The following is an 18,894-nucleotide window of genomic DNA, read 5'->3' on the forward strand; positions in this document are numbered from 1 at the left end:
TGTATCAGGTATGGGTTTATCAAAGAAGCAGAACCATTATGAGCGTTGTGGAATAAAGGGATTATTATAGGAATGAGACCGTATGCAATTGTGGGAGCCAGTAAAGAAGACTATGGTGTGGGGCCGGCCACCCAGAAGATGAGCTAGGTAAGGATTGGGGAAGAGAAGGACAGGGCAGAACCCGCATCTGTCTCTCACTTCCTCCAAACCTGGTGACACAGGCGACCAGCCAGAGGAGCTGGAGTGCGCCTCCACAGAGCTGTGCCCACCTGGCCCAGGACTCAGAAGACACCCTTCGGGAGCTGCAGGCCCAGCGGCTGCCCCACGCCAGCAAGGAGGCCGGCAGATCAGTGACAATGTGTGTGAGCTGCAGCAGTGCCTGGCACCCTGCGCTGGCCTTCAGCATGTGCTGGCAGCTGCTTCCCTTCTGCCTTCCAAATTGCTCACAAATTTCTCTTGTGGCCAGCCCTAACCCAGAATCATCCAAGAAAGGGAATTTTGGGAAATGTAATTCCAACCTTGCTAAGTTGATACAGTATAAAACCACCACCATTTATCTTGTGTCAATTTGGCATCCATGCACACCTCTTTTAACCACACTGAATTTCCAAATAAAGACAATAGCAGAATCATGCTTCAGCATAACATGATTCAACTATCGCCCATATAGCAGAAAACTCCCTAACTCCCCCGGAGGATACAGAGTCCTTTTATCCAGTTTGGGGTGACACCCATTCTCTTCTAGCTGGGTATTACCCTCCCCTTTGAGAGCCTATAACTCAAATATTGAGAGCCAAGGCTAACTAATGTTAGCACTTCTTATGTTAGATGCTTAGGAATGGGAGAGGGGAAGAAAACAAAAGAATTCATTTATGCATACACAAATCTGTCCATATCAAAATAAGGAAGAAAAACTCATGACTAGTTTAGTCCTCATTTCTACAACCAGTCAATGGTCATAGCTGGTATTTATAAATTCCTTCATGTTCCCTTTGCAGCAAGCACCTGCCTTGATTGTCCAATAAGATTACTCAGGGCTGGCCCCGTGGCTTAGTGGTTAAGTGCGCACGCTCCGCTGCTGGAGGCCCAGGTTCGGATTCCGGGCGCGCACCGATGCACCGCTTCTCCGGCCATGCTGAGGCCGTGTTCCACATACAGCAACTAGAAGGATGTGCAGCTATAACATACAACTATCTACTGCGGCTTTGGGGGAAAAAATAAATAAATAAAATTATAAAAAAAAGATTACTCAGCTTTCCTTCCTGAAGATCTGGTCCTTCAGCAGGACCGCCTGTGCTGGATGGTTGTACTTTTCCACTGAATTTAGTCACAGGGCGTGGGAGTCCTAAGGGGCCCCCCAGGGATCTCCAGGATCCGGGCATGTTCTTCCTTCTCCAGTGTGTGGTCAAAACTTCTTGGTGGTCAGGACCAGTCATCTCACTCACTGCAGTAACCCCTTCTTTGCCTGTTGTCTCCACTTCCAGTTTAGTGGAGCAATTGCTGTGTCCTTAGGAGGGAACATTCTGCCCTTAGAAACTAAGACCTGTGGGCCAGCAGAGCAAACACTTCAGGAAAGGGAGGCAAAAATTTTGTTAGTGGATCACTAGGGGTAATAGTGAGGGGAACCACTACCACATTCACCCCTGGATTCCCAGACCTGTGAATCCTGGCTGTGGGAGAAACAGCCCACTGGTCAGAGCATATACTACTAAAAGATATTTTGGAAGATACACCTCCAGCCCCATAAGGTGTTACCAGTCAAGCTGGTCCTGAAACTGACCATTCAAAAGGACATTCCACCAACCTGTTGGGTCAGCTGCTTCAAGGTGATGGGGACATGGCAAGACCAGGGAATGTCATGAGCATAAACCCATTGCTGTAAACTTCATTTGCTGTGAAATGAGTTCCTTGGTCAGAAGCAGTGCTGTGTGGGCTCCCATGATGGTGGATAGGGCGTTCTATAAGACCACGGATGCTGCTTTTGGCAGCAGCATTGTGGGCAGGGAATTATCTCTTCCAGTGAGAATAAAGTGCTGCCCCTTCCATGATGGAAGTGGTCCAGTGATAACCACCTGTTACTAGGTGGCTGGCTGATACCCTAAGGAGCAGCGTCGTGTGCAGGTAAAACACTCAAAGTGCCAGGAGTCAGGTTAATCTTTGTGGGTGGAAGTTGCATTGCTGAGTTCCGCGTATAACCTCCATCTGAGCCACCATGGCTGTTCTACATGAGTCCATTTGGAGAAGAAGTCTGGGGAAAGAGGCTGCCCGACATCTGTATAATGGGTCATGTTGTTTGCCTGCTTATGAAGATCTTCTGCTGAGAGTGCTCTTTGCTAAGCATTCACCTGATGCACAAATGCTCACAACCTGAGCCCGTTTGTGGAGGTCTACTCACAGCCGCTTCTGCAGACCTTGTTACCAGTTCCTCTCAAGTGTGACCGTCCAGCCGAACCATGAGGCCATGAATCAGTGTTGAGAGGAGGCAGAGCCGCAGGAATAGGGCCATGGGCATCTGAACTGCTTGCTCATGTACCTTACTTACCTCTTCTGGGCCTGGTGGAGAGGATTCTGCTTTGATGTGATGGCCGAATGCTCCTTGATGGATCAGATAGCCTGGAGTCCATGTTGGGCAGCTCAGGTTGCATCATAACTTGGCGCCCCATGATCAAGCACTTACACTCCATGAGGGCATCAGTGAGCCACAAGCAATTTCTCAGAAGGAAAATAGTTATCGTCAGAGGGTGGCGTAGCTGTGCTCTGAAGTCCTAAGGGTCTGCTCTGAGCTTCGCCTGTAAGAGCCTGCCAGAGGCTTCCATTACCAATTTCTGTAACAGGGTTTGATCAGAGAAGCAGAACCACTCTGAGGTGGAAGAGATTTATTCTAGGGGTTAGACTCATACAATTACGGGAGCCGTTGAAGAAATCAGTGGAAGGCTATTGCCTGTGCATCTGGTCAGAAGGGCAGTCTGGAAGAAAAGCTGGACTTGAAGTGGGGGGGAGACCAAGGATGCACTGAAGTCTGCAAGGACAAACTGCAGCCCGTCTCTCCTTGACTCCCTCCAAACCTGGTGACTTGCAGAAGATGCTGGTGCTCTTGGCTATGGACTCGTGTGTGTACCTGTCCAGGATCTGAGCCACCAAAGGAGAAGCTCCAGCAGCAGGTCCAAGTCCAGTCGCTCCCCAGCCAACAGGGCAGGCCAACAGGTCCGTGACGACACGCCTGAGCTTCCGCAGTGCCGCTGCCCTCCACCGATCCTCAGAATGTAATGGCTGCTGTAATGGAACAAAGTTCTCTTGTGGCCAGACCTAATCCAGACCATACAGGCAGGGAATTCTGGGGAATGTGATTCCAGCTCCGCTAAGTGATGCAGCACAAAGTCAGTGCAGATCTTGTTGGGTTTTTGGGGTTCAGATTTATATTTCATCTCATCTTCGGTTTTCCAGTTTCCCTCTCTCCTTGTCCTTTTCCCTCTCCCTCCTCAAGGATAATTGGTTGAAATGCCATTTCTGATTTCATGGGGTATGGTATATATCTAAAATATAAATTTTAATGATTTATAGTTACAAATACAGGCTTCTGCTATCTGAAAGTAGAGCGTGTCTGTGAAACCTTTCATAAGCCAAAATGATGTAAAGCAAAAAGCAATTACCATTAATTTATACGTATGGGAAAAATGTTCGAGTGTTCCTAGCAAAAATAACCTACCAAATCATACCAAATAACACATAGACCCTAAAATCACACTAACCTAGAATAACAGCAAGAATGATATGACAACTACACAGCCTGTGTAAAGTAGAAATACTGTATGTACAGTGGAGTGTCACGCACACTGGAAGGCACACTGGAGGCTGAGAGGTGGTGGTGGTGATGGGGTGTTAGGCTGAGTCATCCCAGGTTGGGGTGGTGGGAGGTGCAGGAGACTGGGGTGGAGGGGAGAGAGGAGGAGGGTCACCTGTTAACATCTCATCATCGTCTGAGTCCATCGAGGCAGGCAGGTCCGTGATGTCTGCACCTTCTTCCGTGTCTGCCTGCCCCCTTGTCAAAGGTCAAGGGTCGTCATCTGCGTGGCTGCTGTGGCTGCTGTGGAAGGCTTGAAATTCGACAATACGACAGTATGCTTGACTGCACAATCCCTATAATGGCTTGCTACAAAACAAACGCTGAATGCTATTTTCGAAAAAGTGAACATCCTCTTCACATTTCTGTAGGTCTTTTGTAAAAGTGAAGTGGTGTAGCGTGAGCTTTTGGGTAGCGAGGGAAACTTGCAATAGTTTATGGGAGCCTTCTTTTGTTCCATCAGAACTGCACGATGATAGCAATTCCTACCCATAAGACTAGTTTCTGGTGAAGAAGAGCATTTCCTAACCAGCAACATCATTTAAACATAAAGATCCACACAGTTCTCTTGCTGGCTCTTTGGTCTGCCTCCTCATTCTATGTGAAGTGTAGACGTCTGTGTGTGATGCCAGGATGTGCCAAGGGCTGCCAGTTTTTAATCAACACCCTGTCTGACTTTGCCCTCCGTCCCTCTCTGAGATCACCTGTACCACCTACTGCCAGGTCTGAAGGCCCTTCGTGATTCTTTCCCCTCCTCCCCGTTCTGTGTCTTTCTTAATTTTTCACAGAGCGCTCATTATCTCTTAACATAATCCAAAACCCCACCCCCAGACAGTGAGGTCCTTGAAGTCCTATTGGAGCCCCCAGGAAGTACACAGAAAGAGGAATAAGGGATTCTGCTCTCTGTTGGGGAACCCCTGAAGATACCGCTCAGAGAGCTGATTTCCTGTAGGCCCAGACTGTGCCTTTTGACTGCTCTGTCGCCTGCTAAGTTGGCTGATGTTCTTCCAAAAATGAATCTGTCAGTTCTGCTCTCTCAGAAGAAGGCGGGATGTGAACTTGCTGTCTTTCTCAGCTGTGGATCTCAACCCATTCCCCAGGATGAAGAAGGTGGCTGGGGGCATAGTATACTTTTTCAGTTTGAAGTCAAGTTTCGGCCGTCACTCATCAGGGATGTGGTCGGGGATGAGTTACTTGGTCTTTCAGCAGCATTCTTCCTTTCCTCTGAAATAAAGATACTGCTCTGTGCCCATCTCTGGGTGGCCGAGAGGACCAGCAGGACAATGGATGTGAAAGCCCTTTGTAAATTTGAAGCAGGCCTCAGCTTTTCACAGCTTTATTGCCAGATCCTGGCACACACATATAAGTATAAAAAATATTGCTTGACACAGTAAGTCCCCAATAAATATTTGTTGAATGAATGAATGAAATCAAAGGTAGTTCTCCCATTTATAACCAATTTATTCATTAATGCTTTTGTTCATTTGTTCATTATATATTTGCTGAACTTGATCTTCTAGAAACTGAGCTGAGCACTGAGAGATTCCTGGTCCTCCAAGCTATCATGAACTTAATCTTTCTAAAATAAAAATACGCTTTTGTCCATTGCCCATCTTGAGTCTCCGCTTACTTGGACCAGAGAGCAGCACTTGACCTTTCACAGTCTGGCCACCACCTGTCCTTTCAGTGTCATGTGCCATGGCTTCCCTCCACATACCTACACTCTAGCTGTGCTAAACTCTTTTACTGTTAAATATATTTGCCAAAAAATGCATACGGGGGGCCAACCTGGTGGTGTAGTGGTTAAGTTTGCGCACTCCACTTCGGCAGCCCAGGGGTCGTGGATTCGGATCCTGGGCGTGGACCTACGAACTGCTTATCAAGCCGTGCTGTGGCAGGTGTCCCACATACAAAGTAGAGGAAGATGGGCATGGATATTAGCTAGGGCCAGTCTTCCTCAGCAAAAAGGAGGATTGGCAACAGGTGTTAGCTCAGATTAGCTCCGGGCTAATCTTCCTCACCAAAAAAAAAAAGGTGCATACAATATGAATATATACTTAATGGCTTATCATAAAGTGAAACATGTGTGAAGAATAGAACATTGTCAGCCACGGAAGCCCCCTGCAGGCCCCTTCCTCATCACAACTTCCCTCTCCTCAAAGGTAGCCACTAACTTGGCTTCTGTGGCAATCACGTAAATACTATTGAAAAATGAAAGGATCCACTCTGTTTCTTAAATGTTTGATATTTTTCATTGCTTTTGCTTATTATCTTCCTTCTTCTAGACTTTTCTGCCTGGTTGACAATGGCTCATAAAAGATGTAGGTCAAAAGTTTTTTTAGTCTTCTCTACGTCCCACACATGCTCTTCTCCACCGCCTGTCTCTCTGATAGCATGTCTTACACTGCATTGTATGTGTTAATCACCTCCAGCCCTGTGTAATAGAACTTCTGCAATGATGGAGATGCCATTTGTCTGAGTTCTCCAATGCAGCATCCACTTAGCCACCAGTAACTACTGAGTACTTGAAATGTGGTTAGTGCAGCTTAGGAACTGAATATTTCGTTTTGTTTAATTAGAATTTGAAATTAAATACCCACCCAGGGCTACCATGTTAAACGAGAGTGTTGCGTGGATGTAGATGCTGGAAATGGGGTGTGTGCATGCATGCATGTGTGCATTGGGGTTGGGGAGGTTGTGGAGATGACAAGCACAGCCTGGCTGCAGGGTGGAAGGGTTAATGTGCAGCAGCGCAAGAGGAGACTCTGGACTGTTGTCTCTCATTTGCGCTCCCCAGTGATCTGTAACCAAGATCCGTACCAGCGCTCAAGCCAGCCCTCCTCACGCTCCTCTTGGCACAGTCGCAGTGTACTTATCAACCTCATTGCAGATGCCTCTTAACTGGTCCCCATCTCTCTGTCACCCCAACTTCAGCCTGTTCTCAATGCTGTTGCCAAAGTTATCTCTTCAGTCACCTTAGTCTCTTGCTTAAAATCGTTCCTTGACTTTTTATGGTTTAAAATTCAACTTAAACTTCCAATCTTTCTATTCCTCCCTCAGTAATGACTCTGAGAGAAAATTAAAGTGACCACTGAGTACAAATTATAATCCAGTTTCCAGTGAATAAAAAAATGTGAACTCTGTTCTGTATAAGGTCTGCCATTTCTGCTGCTTCTGCTAAGTTGTGAAACCAATTGCTTTAGCCGTAGTTTCTTCTTATCGTTCATTCATCATTTAGGTGTTTACTCCTCAAATATGTTTTGAAAAGCAAATGTATTCCATATGTTTCCTGGGGTTGAGGGGAATGTGAGATGAATCAGACACTGCCTCAAGGAGCTTATCATCCAGCAGGGCTGAAATTAATAATAATACTGACAGTCACTGGTATTTATTAAACACTTTTAATATGTCAGCCATCTTTCTGAGGCCTTTGTAAGTATAATTTAAGTTTATCTAATAGTTCTTCCTTCTGTAAATATTTGTGCACTTGTCCTGTGCCAGGTACTTAGTTATGTTCTGGGGCAATCACATCCAACAAGGTGGTCTCCCTTCCCTCAGGGGCTTATGGTCTGGTGTGGGAGGCAGACGGGCAAACAGCAGTGATAGTACATGGGATACGTTTAGCGTTGAGTAGTGTGGAAGCACAGAGGAGGGACATTTCACCCAGGGTCTTAGTCAGCTCAGGCTGCCATAACAAAATTCCACAGACTGGGTTGCAAAACAATAGACATTTATTTTCTCACAGTTCTGGAGGCTGGATCCAAGATTAGGGTGCCAGCATGGTCAGGTTGTGGTAAGGGCTCTCTTCCTGGCTTACAGACGCCCACCCTCTCCCTGTGTCCTCACATGGCAGAGAGAGTGTGCGATTTCTCTCTCTTCCTCTGCTTGTAAGGCCACCAATCCTACCAGATCAAGACCCCACCCATATAACCTCATTTGACTGTAGGTACCTCCTAACAGTCCTATCTCCAAACACAGTCACATTGGGGTAGAACTTCCACACATGAATTGGGGGGGGCACAGCTCAGTCCATCACAGGCAGCTTTGGTGATTCAAGGAGGGCTTGGTGGAGGAGGTGCCAATAAGTGAAGTCCTGAAAGATGAGAGCATTTGTCCAGGCACAGGCAGGAGAGAGTGGGATGAGCAGGAGGCCTACGTGAGGGGGCAGCGTGTGCGAAGACCTGGAGATAACGGCGAATGTGATATATTAGGGAAACTAAAAATAATCTGGCATGTAGGTGTTAATGCATCACAGAATGAGAAAGATAGGTGTAAATGTTTCTGAAAGTCCCAAGGATGACACGAAGGAGACAAATGGCCTTGCCTTGGGTTGGCTCTTGAACATTAGGAAGGGCTTGTGTGTGTGGTGATGCCAGCAGGGACAAGGACATCGCTGACTAGAAAGACTTTAACATAAAGGTGTGGGCGTGGGAGAGCAAGGGACCTCTCTGGGCAGGAGTTCTCTCTGGTGGGACGCACTGCAGAAGGGGGATGTTGTTTGCCGGCGAGAACGTGGCTAGGATTCAACAAGGTTGGGTCTGCAGAGTGCCCGGCCCATGTTGAACGGTCTAGGAATGGTTTATAAATACAGAATTCCTAGTGACTTCAGTTTAAAAATTTTGTTGAGTTTCCACTGCCCAAGTCTTAGTTATTTTTCCCTATTTTTACTAATTAATGTTTCCCTACCACACTGAGTGCAGAAACCCCTTCCTCATTGAATCATGTAATAATGTACCCTTGACCCCACAGGTAGGCGTCAAGATAAGATTTTTGTAACCAGGCCCTCTGCCTTTCTTTCTTTCTTTTTGATAGATTATGACTCAGATGCAATGAGTAGCTCTTATGAATCATATGATGAAGAGGAGGAGGATGGAAAGGGGAAGAAAACACGACACCAGTGGCCCTCTGAGGAGGCTTCCATGGACCTGGTGAAGGACGCCAAGATCTGTGCCTTCCTGCTGCGAAAGAAGCGCTTCGGACAGTGGACCAAGTTACTCTGCGTCATCAAAGACACCAAACTACTGGTAAAGCATTGTGAATTGGTTGCTCTTGTGTAAAGTCGGTAAGATTTTGTTGGCAATCTAACTTGATGGAGTTCATATCCAGGCAACGTTAACATCAGTGAGGAAAGGGAAGCACTCAGACCTCAGCGCCTTACAGAGAGCTCACAGCAGTCGAGCGCTGGCCCGGAATAGGCCGTCAGTAAGCACTGGCTGAGGTCGCCGTGTCTTGAATGCCGTTGGTGTTGCCAGCTCCCTAAAGCAACCAGCGGGCAAAGTCATTCCCGTCCCGGCCAGTGTCTGCGGTTTGTGTCAGTGGAAATGCACAATGCTTCAGCTTGCCAGAAGTCGCAAGATGGATTTTCTCATTTGTAGTGAGTCAGTGGATTCCTCAAAGCCAGGTCATGGAAGTGGGACAGGCAGGCCATGTGAGGTCTGGAGGGGAGAGTGGCCAGGAAAGGAAATTCTTTTGGAAAGCTGCAGGCTGATTCTTTTTTTCTTTCTTAAATCTGAGAGGCGGAACAGGAAGATGGAGTAAGTAACAGAGGAGCAGGGGACGGGAACACACAGACTCTTTGCTGTAGGTGTTAGTCCAACAGGGACTCTATGAAGGAGGCAAGAGCCTTCTGAGAATGGTGTGACATTCCCTCCCTCCCTCCCTCCTCCTCCTCCTTCCTTCCTTCCCAGCTTTAGAAACCATGGTTGATTATCGGAATTATGAATTTTAGAGAGAATTTATGATTCTATATATCACCCTTTAGTGGAGCAGAGCAGAGAACCCTTTTCTTATAGTCATCTGTGAATTATGGGAATCTTATTTTACTAGATTCTGGGACATTGTATATTTTTTAATTAATGGGTTTGTTCAATTATTTTTAAACAATGAGAGTACATATTTTTTCCACCTGTGTGGCCTGAATTTCTCCCAAATTTGGAATATGCCAAAAATGATGCCATGGGGGAATTTTAAAGTAAAGAATGAAAGAAAAAAAAGTTAACAAGATTAATACGGTCCTTATTTATACTCCAACATAATGGCTGCAAGATGTGGATATATTATATAGATGTTTTAAAAATATACGATCGACTCCCATTTAAAAGAGAAGTTTTAAAATGCACGCAGGGAAGCCTGTGGTTGTATGTGGGGTCAGCAACCCAGAGGTGCCAGCGTCTTCACCCTCTGTCCCAGCACTCCCTCCTCACCCCCTGCTGACTTCTCTCTCCACACCTCTCCCTCCCTCCTTTTGCCTCTGTCTCTGACCAAATTTCCCATCTTCAAAACCAGGACGATAATACCTACCGTTTAGAATCGTTGTAAATAGTTATGAAGAAATTAGTGGAAAAACATGCAAGAGCACTGTCTTCAATAAAACGCAGAATCAAAGTTAGTTATTGTTCTTTTGAAGCTTTCTGTGTTCAAAAATGACATGATCCAACTGCCCAGATGACTTGTGTTGACATTTAAAAAAATGAAGGAAAAAGAAATAAAAATTAAACACATGAAGAAAAGTTAACAGTGGTAAAAGCAAATGCTTTCCAGGTTTAAACAGTACAGGAAACTGTAAACAGGACACAGACAGCCGGGCTCTTCCCCTAGTGTTTCCCGCCTGTCTTCCCATGGGCACCACCATTACCAGCCCTTCTGTGTATACTGCCAGAACGTGTTCCTTTCCGTGCCCACAGCTCTGTGGTGGACCGTGATGCTCCCAGATCCCCCTTCAGGACTGAAGGGCTTGTTCCCTCCCTTGCAGGGACAGCTGCTGGCAGACAGCTCACCCAAGGCTGTGCTCCCTTCCCAAGGGGTCTGCATCCCATGTGTTGCCAGGATGTGAGGGCCCAGCCTCATGGGACAACCCTGATGGCACGTTCCAGCTGCCGAGCGGGTCCACCGAGGCCTTTTATTTGAGCTGCATTGCAGCTTAGCTTCTTCCTCCACTGGTCAGGCTGCCTCCCCCTCTCCTACAGGTGTGGGCTCTGAAGGGCACACCTTAGTGAATATCCTGCACGCCACTCTGTTTGAGAGTTGGCTTAACCCGGGGAACCTACCCGCGAGGCTGTCCAGACTGCAGTTTGTCATATTACTGATAACATATCCATTTGGAGGCATTTAACTTAAGGAAAACTATACGCTGTAAAATTTCTTATTCCTTCCACAGTATCGTCAGTTTTTTTTTTTTTTTTTTGGTGCTTACTGAGAATGTGAAAAATCTGGTAAACAGTAAACATTCATAACAACCTGAAGTTAGTTGGTTTTGGTGTATTTTTTTCTTACTTTTTAGACAGGGCAACCATCAGTTGAATTAAAAAAAAGTGGGTATGTTCCATACATGTGCCATTCAAGAGCCAGGTTTTGGAACTGAAAAGGAGAGGACTCTAGAATAATCATTTCTGAAAATAGGTATCTGTTCATTCATTCCTTCATCAAATGATGGTTTGGAGTCAGGGGTGTGGGCTTCACACTCGTACAGTTTGGGCGGGGTCCTGGGTCTGCCGTTCTTCAGGTTGTCTGACTTTGGGCGGATTACTTCACCAACTGAACCTGAGTTTCCTGATCTTCCAAACAGACGTTTGTGAGGATTAAATGAGATGTACGAAATGCCTCATATAATGTTGACACTCAATACTTCCTAGCAGATGTTATTGTTACTAATAGTTCAATGTAATTCAATAAAATAACAGCAATAACTATTTTACAAATGAGGAAACAGTCTCAGAAAGCTTAAGAAACTTCCCGGAACCCAGATTAAATTAGTAACAGAGCTAGGACCCAGCTATTTGAACTCTTAGACTGTGCATTTCCATTAGAAGGTGTGATTTTGGTCCCGAGTAATGCAATTAAACCAAAGGAGGTGAGGGAAATCTCTGGACAAAGATTTGATTCTAGGTTTTACAGACCTAGATTAAGCAAGAACCGTAGCATTGAAATCTTTAGAGTGAATGCCAGTTGTGCAAATGAAACAGCATGAGTTTTGGATCCTCTACTGAACCTTTGCAGGCAGGTGTTTTTGTATATTATGTGTTGATATTTATACTCTTAGTAAAATCATTCATCTGTCTATCAGAAAGAGGGTAGAGATGAGATAGGCAGATACCAAATGACATAGGTTGTAGAATAAAGTATCCAAATCGTTGTCTGCGCCCATTAGGGTGGTGCTGTTTCATCAGATCTAGTCTATTATATTCCTGTAACTTAATGAAGACGTTCCACTAGAACATAAGCTCCATCAGAGTAGGGCTTTTTGTTTCCTGCTCAGTCGTGTCACAGATGCTCAGTAAACTTTGCTCGATTAATTGATTAGAGGTATTTTCGCGTATGTGGAGGTGGAGTGTCCATGTAGAGTGGTGCTCTTTGTGCATGATACCTGAGTGTCTGTGGACCCGTTTTCCCATCTCTGAGCATCTTCACTATTCAAGCAGACCGCCAGGTGCCTTGCCAACTTTCCTGTTTTCATTATTCTGGAGTTTTATCGATGTTTCTGTTTGAACTTCCTTATAACCAACTTTGTTTTGTCACGTTAAATGCAGTGCTATAAAAGTTCCAAGGACCAGCAGCCTCAGATGGAACTACCACTCCAAGGCTGCAACATTACATATATCCCAAAAGACAGCAAAAAGAAGAAACACGAGTTGAAAATTACTCAGCAAGGCACAGACCCACTTGTTCTTGCAGTCCAGAGTAAGGAGCAGGCCGAACAGTGGCTGAAGGTAAGTGGTTGGTTCTGTTTCTGAGCCTTTTTTATTGCCAGGCCTCTTTCTGAGATCTGTTTTTGTTTTAATTTGTATTTTCTTCAAGCATAGGCAAACATGGATTAACCTGAATAGTTTTGTCTTTGATAGCGGAATACTCTCATTACTTCAAGATCGATCGCTGTTAACTCTCACCTTCAAAAGGCAATCTGCCTCCCATTTGCAGGCTGCTTATAGAACTTTCTCTTTTGCTTTGATTTTCTAGTTTCACTTTATTGTGTCTAGATGTAGATTCTGTTTTATTTCTTTTGCTTGGGATTCCCTTGGCTGCTTAAATCTGTGGATTGTTGTCTTTCTAAGTTTTGGAAAAAATTTTCAGCCATTTCTCTTAAAATATAACTTTGCCCTGTTTCCTCCCCTCCTCCCATCTTTATTTAAATATATGTTAGATGTTTTCACTATATTCTACTACTTATGTTTGTATTTACTATCCTTTTTTTTTTCTTGAGTCTGGTTAATTTTTTCTTGTTACTTTCCAGCTCTCTATTTCTATCTGTAGCTGTGTCTAATCTGCTGTTTAATTTGTTCCTGATCACTGAGTTCTTAATTTTGGTGACGGTAGTTTTCAGGTCTGGAATTTCTAGTTGTTTCTTTTGGGAATGTGTGTTTGGTTTTTATCTCCATAGGAGCACATAACAGGTGTGGTTGTTTGGATGCTGGTTTTGGTGGAGTTTGCTGGGCCGGCTTCTGTCGTCTATCGTTGTGCTTGTTCTTGTTCGTGTCACTTCGTCTTCTTGCATGCCAGGTTATCTGATGGTCATGCTGCTCATTACATTGGGAAAAAAATTATTTCAACAATTTTTTTATAACAGCTTTATTGAGGTATAATTGATATACCATACAATTCACCTTGTATGATTCAGTAGTTTTTAGTACATTCAAAGTTGTACAACCATCACCACAAACTAATTTCAGAAAATTTTCATCACCTCAAAGAGAAACGCTATGCTCACTATGCTAACAGTCACTGCCGCACCCTTACCCCCACTCCTAGCCCCCAACAACCACCCATCTGCTTTCTGTCTCTATAGATTTACCTGTTGTCAACGTTTCGTATAAATGCAGTCATATACTATGTGGTCTGACTTCTGTCACTGAGCATAATGTTTTCAGGTTCATCCACATTGTAGCATGTGTCAGTGCTTCGTTACTTTTTGTTGCTTTTTGTGTCATATCTAAGAAACCCTTGCTTAATCCAAGGTCTTGAAGACTTACCCTTATGTTTTCTAATAGTTTTATAGTGTTAGCCCTTAAATTTAGTCTGTGATCCATTTTGATTTAATTTTTGCATGTAGTGTGAGGTAAGGGTCCAATTTCATTCTTTTTGATGTGGCTATCCAGTTGTCCCTGTAGGAGTAATTTGGTCCTCAGCACTGCGCTTTCCTCTATCAGAGAGCATTTTCATTTGCCTCTGCCACGTGCTTGGGGGGCATTAGGTCTCCAAAATCAGTTTAATCTGATTTCAGGGCTTGAGATTTCAGAGCCACTCAGGTAACTCAAAGTCAGCCTGCAGTCCATTCGAGGGCAAGTTTATGTTTATTTCACTCTTACTCCAAGATATATTCCTTGGGGTTCGAATCCTAATTGTGGGTGTTTTGTCAGAGACCTCATTCTTGGCATGCCCTGGACTCCAACTTTTGATGGCTAGTCCCCTGGAGCTGTCAGAGGTGCTGCCTGGCCTCTCAGCTGCCTCCTCTGGGGGGGCAAAGGCAGTCCCAGCTGCCAGGCTACCTCTCTGGATTTCCATCTTCTCTGGATCATGGCCCAGTAATTCCTCACTGTGATAATAAGCTCTTCCATGCTCTTGGGAAGATGTGTACATTTTATGTTACTTCCCTAATTGTCTTTATCAGGCAGATTAATCCAAACCATCTAGTCCATCATTGCTTGCTAGTACCTACTTTGAAAAGAGGGTTGGGAGGAGGTGGGAAAACCTGATGAAATGTTTTATACCAATGGTTCTTACAATGTGCAAGTGTCCATTAAACCTTGAGCCTCACTTCCTCTTATTCCCCAGGAAAATATAAAGGGCAGACTATGATGATAAGCATGATGTGTCTGTCAGCTGGTCAGAATGCCTCAGTGTGGCTTTTCTCATATCTGTAACCTGAGAGATTGAGCAGAGCATTTCTTTCTTTAATAGGAATCCTACGATCAGGAATTTCTGCTGCTGAGTTTGCTTTAGCCTTCCAGACAAAACTGGAATACGTTACATATCAACCACCACTATTACCAAAGTACTTTTCCACCATGCTTATCTCTTAATCCTCAAAACAGCTGCCTGAGAAAGGTGTTATCATTAGCAGTTTCATTTCACAGGTGAGAGACCGAGGCTCAGGCAGGCCGGGTGGTGCAGAGATCAGTGAGTGATAGAGCCAGGACTCGACCTCAGATGTTCCCGCTTCGCATGTCGTTTTCATTCTGCTGGGCCATCTGACAATTTGCCATTTTCTCTTTTATTTCTCACTTCTATGATCTTAGCACCATCCGTTCAGTAAGGAGGGAAAGAATGATGAGATAAGCGAGGAGCTTTCTTCGTGGTTCTGTTTCCTTCTCCTGGCCCCATTCTTGGTTACCTGTACCCATCCTTCTGCATTCTTGTGTTTACCTGTCCCTAGTGGAAAACCAAGAAAGGCCACTCTGAAACCTAAGCTTTCTTCTCTTTTCCCTCTATTCTTACAGTTTATCGAGTATTTCATGCATACTAAAGAACAGCTCCCTTATTAATACCATTGGTCTAACATGAAGTCATCTAGAGTGTCACTGGACTTTACTGTTTCATTGGGAAATGGCATTGAGCTGCAGCTCACAAATAGACAAAGACAAAATTTTTTCAAGATGTCAGATGTTGATGGAGTGAAATAATCTTACATCTTTTTCACCAGATATGAGAAACTTACAGATCAGAGGCACTTAGCTAATTATAGAATGATGACTCTATTTGTCAGTGGAAGCTTAACTGCATGATTTTTTTTTTTTAAGCATTTGCTGATAGTCCTTAAAAGGGAAGTAAATAATACATGGTAAATTATCTTCTTCCAAAGAGTTTAAATTGATTAATTACTCTATTGAATGTTTGTGCTTTACTTTCTCTACCTTACAATACGAGAACCTAAGAACTCTTGACTAGAAATGAAAGTCGGATGACAAAGCTAATTTTAGTGAATCAGTTATAGAATTTTAATTTTTTAAAACGAGTAGAGACCTGAGATGGTCTAGTTTAGCTTCTTCCAGATACTGTCGTTAGATCGTCTGCCTTATCAGAATCACCTGGAGATTTAAAAACATAGATTCCCAATGATTCAGATTCATTGAGGACCTGAGAATCTTTTTTTTTTTTCACTTTGTATCTTTTATTCTTTTCAAGATCTAAAATGCTACAGATGTAATTAAAACCTGTCTCCCCTATTTAATTCTCTCTTCCTTCTCAAAGGCAAATTTTATCCTGAATTTGGTCTTTATTATTATCTAGATATGCTTTAAAAAAATGCTTTTTCTTACATATGTTATGTCCTCATAAGTGAAAAATGATGCACCGTTTTTCATGTTTTAAATTCCCACGTGCATGGCTCCACACTGCGTGTGTCCTGCAGCTGCTTTTCCAACTCAGTGTTTTTAAGTCTGTTCTCCTGTTGACGGCCATTTAGAGCGTTCACGCTCTCTCACAGTCGTGGGCAGTGTTTCTGTGAGCATACTCATGTGCCTCAGGTGTCATCGTTTCTCTGGGATGGAGACCTTACATTGGAATGGCTGGGTTTAGAATGTGCACATCTTCAGCATTGCTAGGTCTTGACAAATTGTTTCCAAGTTCACTTGTACCATTATACTTCTACCAGCAATGTATGAGAGTGATCATTTTGTGTGAATCCTTTCAGAGTTTCTTTGTATATATGTAAGCAAATAGAAATGTGTATTTTAATCACACCCCCCTCCCCACCCCAGCCCTCAGAAGAGGTGTGGTGTTCTGCACCTTGCCTTTTTTGCCTAAACAAAGTATCTTGGAGATTTTTCCAATTTAGAGAATAGAGCGTTTCCTTTTTCTTTTTTACCATACATAGCATTTCATTGTATAAATAGACCACACTTTAAAAAAAACACCTGTCTCCTATTCGTGGATATTGGGTTGTTTTCAATCTTTTGATGTGACAGACAATTCTATAATAATTAGCCCTGTGCGTACATCATCTCACACTTTTGCTAGTCTGTAGGCTAAATTCCCAGGAAGAGTAATTGCTTGCATGAAGGTTATAAGCATTTGTAATTTTGATATATAGCCAAATCACTGTTCAGAGGAGGTTTTCCAATTTACCCTCCCTCCAGCAAGATATCAGTGTCTTTTTACCTGTAGTCTTGCCAGCAGAGTGTGTCATCAAACTTTGAATTTTTGCCAGTGTAATAGGGGAAGAATGGTATCTCAGTCTAGTTTTAATCTGCATTTCTCTTATTATGAATGGCATTGAGTATCTTTTTATCAGGTTTAAGAGCCTACAGTTGTATTACTGCTTCTGTGAACTGTCTGTTTATATCCTTTGCCCTTTGCTTATATTCTTTGCTTAGAACCTGTCTTTAGGGAGCCTCCCAGATGGCTGAGGCAGAGCCAGGGTTGGAAAGCCCTGCTCTGGTTCAGCCTCTCGTTGTCCTTGTGATAGATGGCCTCCTGGAAGAGGCAGGATTTAAGGTACCTGATCTGACTGATTCTGCGGTCACATAGGCAGTGCAGGTAAATGGCATTCCCAAGCCATTTTGAGTAAAATTTTACTTGATTTTTACAATTGCTTCTGAAATTCAGTATAATAAATATAAAGGAGCCAGGAGAAGGCCACGGGCCAGGTTTGTGTAGAGAGTGTCGCTAGAGCAGAGATGGGAGTCAGACTCTGGGCTCTGACCTCAGCCCCACCAGTTACTAGCTGTGCGTCTTGGGTGAGCTACTAAACCTCTCTGTGCCTCAGTTTTCCCATCTGTGGAATGGAGGGGTGAATAATAGTATCTGCTTTCTAGAGTTGTCGTGAAGATAATATTCAGTTAAGCTATAAAGTGTTTAGAATAGCACCCAGTGAGCAGGCGCGTAAGTCTCAGCTGCTATTATTGTTACTGTTTTTGTTCTTGTTATTACTACTGCTGCTTCTATGTCTCAGTAAACTTACAAGCTCCTGCTGAAAACGGTTTGGAGATCAAGATGATAGCAGGATGCTCTTAGGGGCCAGAGCCACAAGTGTTCACATCACTTCTTCCCACCGCCTTTGTCCAGACCTCAAGGAGGCTGCGACACATGCCCCTGTGTGCTAACAGAGAAGGAAGAGTGTGGCAGGTTGTATGCCGTGTCCCCTGTTGGAAAATGAATTAGTAAACATCCTAAAACAACCATCTGAGTTTGTGCCATGGAGAATGTTTAAAGGAAAGTAATTGGCTGTGCGTTTGAAGACACCACTTTCATTTTCTAACGAGAACACTTGAGAATCCTGGTGCTGACCCTGATAAACCTCATCCATCTTTTTCCTGCTGCTTTCTCACTCCCTGCTCGGTAACATTGTAGGGAGTTACAGCATCTCATGATTTCAAGCAGCTTTAGGTGAATACAGTGGAGAAGAGTCTTCAAAGTGACTCCAGTGTGCTGTGAAAGTGTCGTCATGGTTTTGCCAGAGTTCTCAAGGAAGAGTCTCAGCAAGTTGATTGCATCTGTCATCGCTGTGGACCCCCAGTCCTGCGTGTGTTTTAAGACAGGGCTTTCATATTCTCCCAGGCACAGGCCCTTCCTGGTGCTCCCTGTTCCTTCCTGAAGGCGGGGCCTCCATCCGGTGTCGTTTCCCTCCCCCTAAAGAAATGATTAAAATTTTTAAAGTTATTTCTTATAGAGCAGATCTTCTGGAAATGAATCCTTTCAGCTTTGACTGTCTGGAAATGTCTTTATTTCAGCTTTACTTTTGATGAGAAGTTAGCCATCACTCGTGTTGATTCTTCCTGTGAATGGACTGGGTCATTTTGTCATGGCTCCCTTTAAGATTTGCTTCTTATCTTTGGTTTCAGCAGTCGACTCTGACGTGTCTCTGTGTGGTTTTCTTGGTCTTGATCTTTCTGTGTTTCCCGAGCTTCTTTGTTCTGTGAGTTGATGTCTTTCATCGGTTTTGGAATGTTTTTGGCCATTATCTCTTCCGACATTTTTCTGCCTCATTTTTCTCTCCTCTCCTTTTTAAATTCCATTTTTACATATGGACATATGTTAGCTCATTTCGTGTATTCCCATAGATTTTGGATACTTTGTTCTGTTTTGCTTCATTCTGTCGTGAGTTCAGGTTGGGTGGATACTTC

General features: G+C 44.0%; 1 protein-coding gene across 6 annotated transcripts in view; it reads left to right on the forward strand.

The window, feature by feature from the left end:
* Positions 1 to 18,894, forward strand: part of AFAP1 (actin filament associated protein 1) — a 163,402-nt gene that overhangs the window by 80,919 nt on the left and 63,589 nt on the right. For all 6 annotated transcript variants that reach the window (XM_087434874.1, XM_087434878.1, XM_087434879.1 and 3 more), the window contains 2 exons: positions 8,654 to 8,865; positions 12,367 to 12,546. In XM_087434874.1, the coding sequence (XP_087291000.1) occupies positions 8,654 to 8,865; positions 12,367 to 12,546 (392 nt within the window). The remainder of the gene's footprint in view (positions 1 to 8,653; positions 8,866 to 12,366; positions 12,547 to 18,894) is intronic.

The sequence above is a fragment of the Ceratotherium simum genome, chromosome 8, assembly GCF_057802395.1.
Source record: "Ceratotherium simum simum isolate JZ-2026a chromosome 8, ASM5780239v1, whole genome shotgun sequence".
Classification (NCBI taxonomy): domain Eukaryota; kingdom Metazoa; phylum Chordata; class Mammalia; order Perissodactyla; family Rhinocerotidae; genus Ceratotherium; species Ceratotherium simum.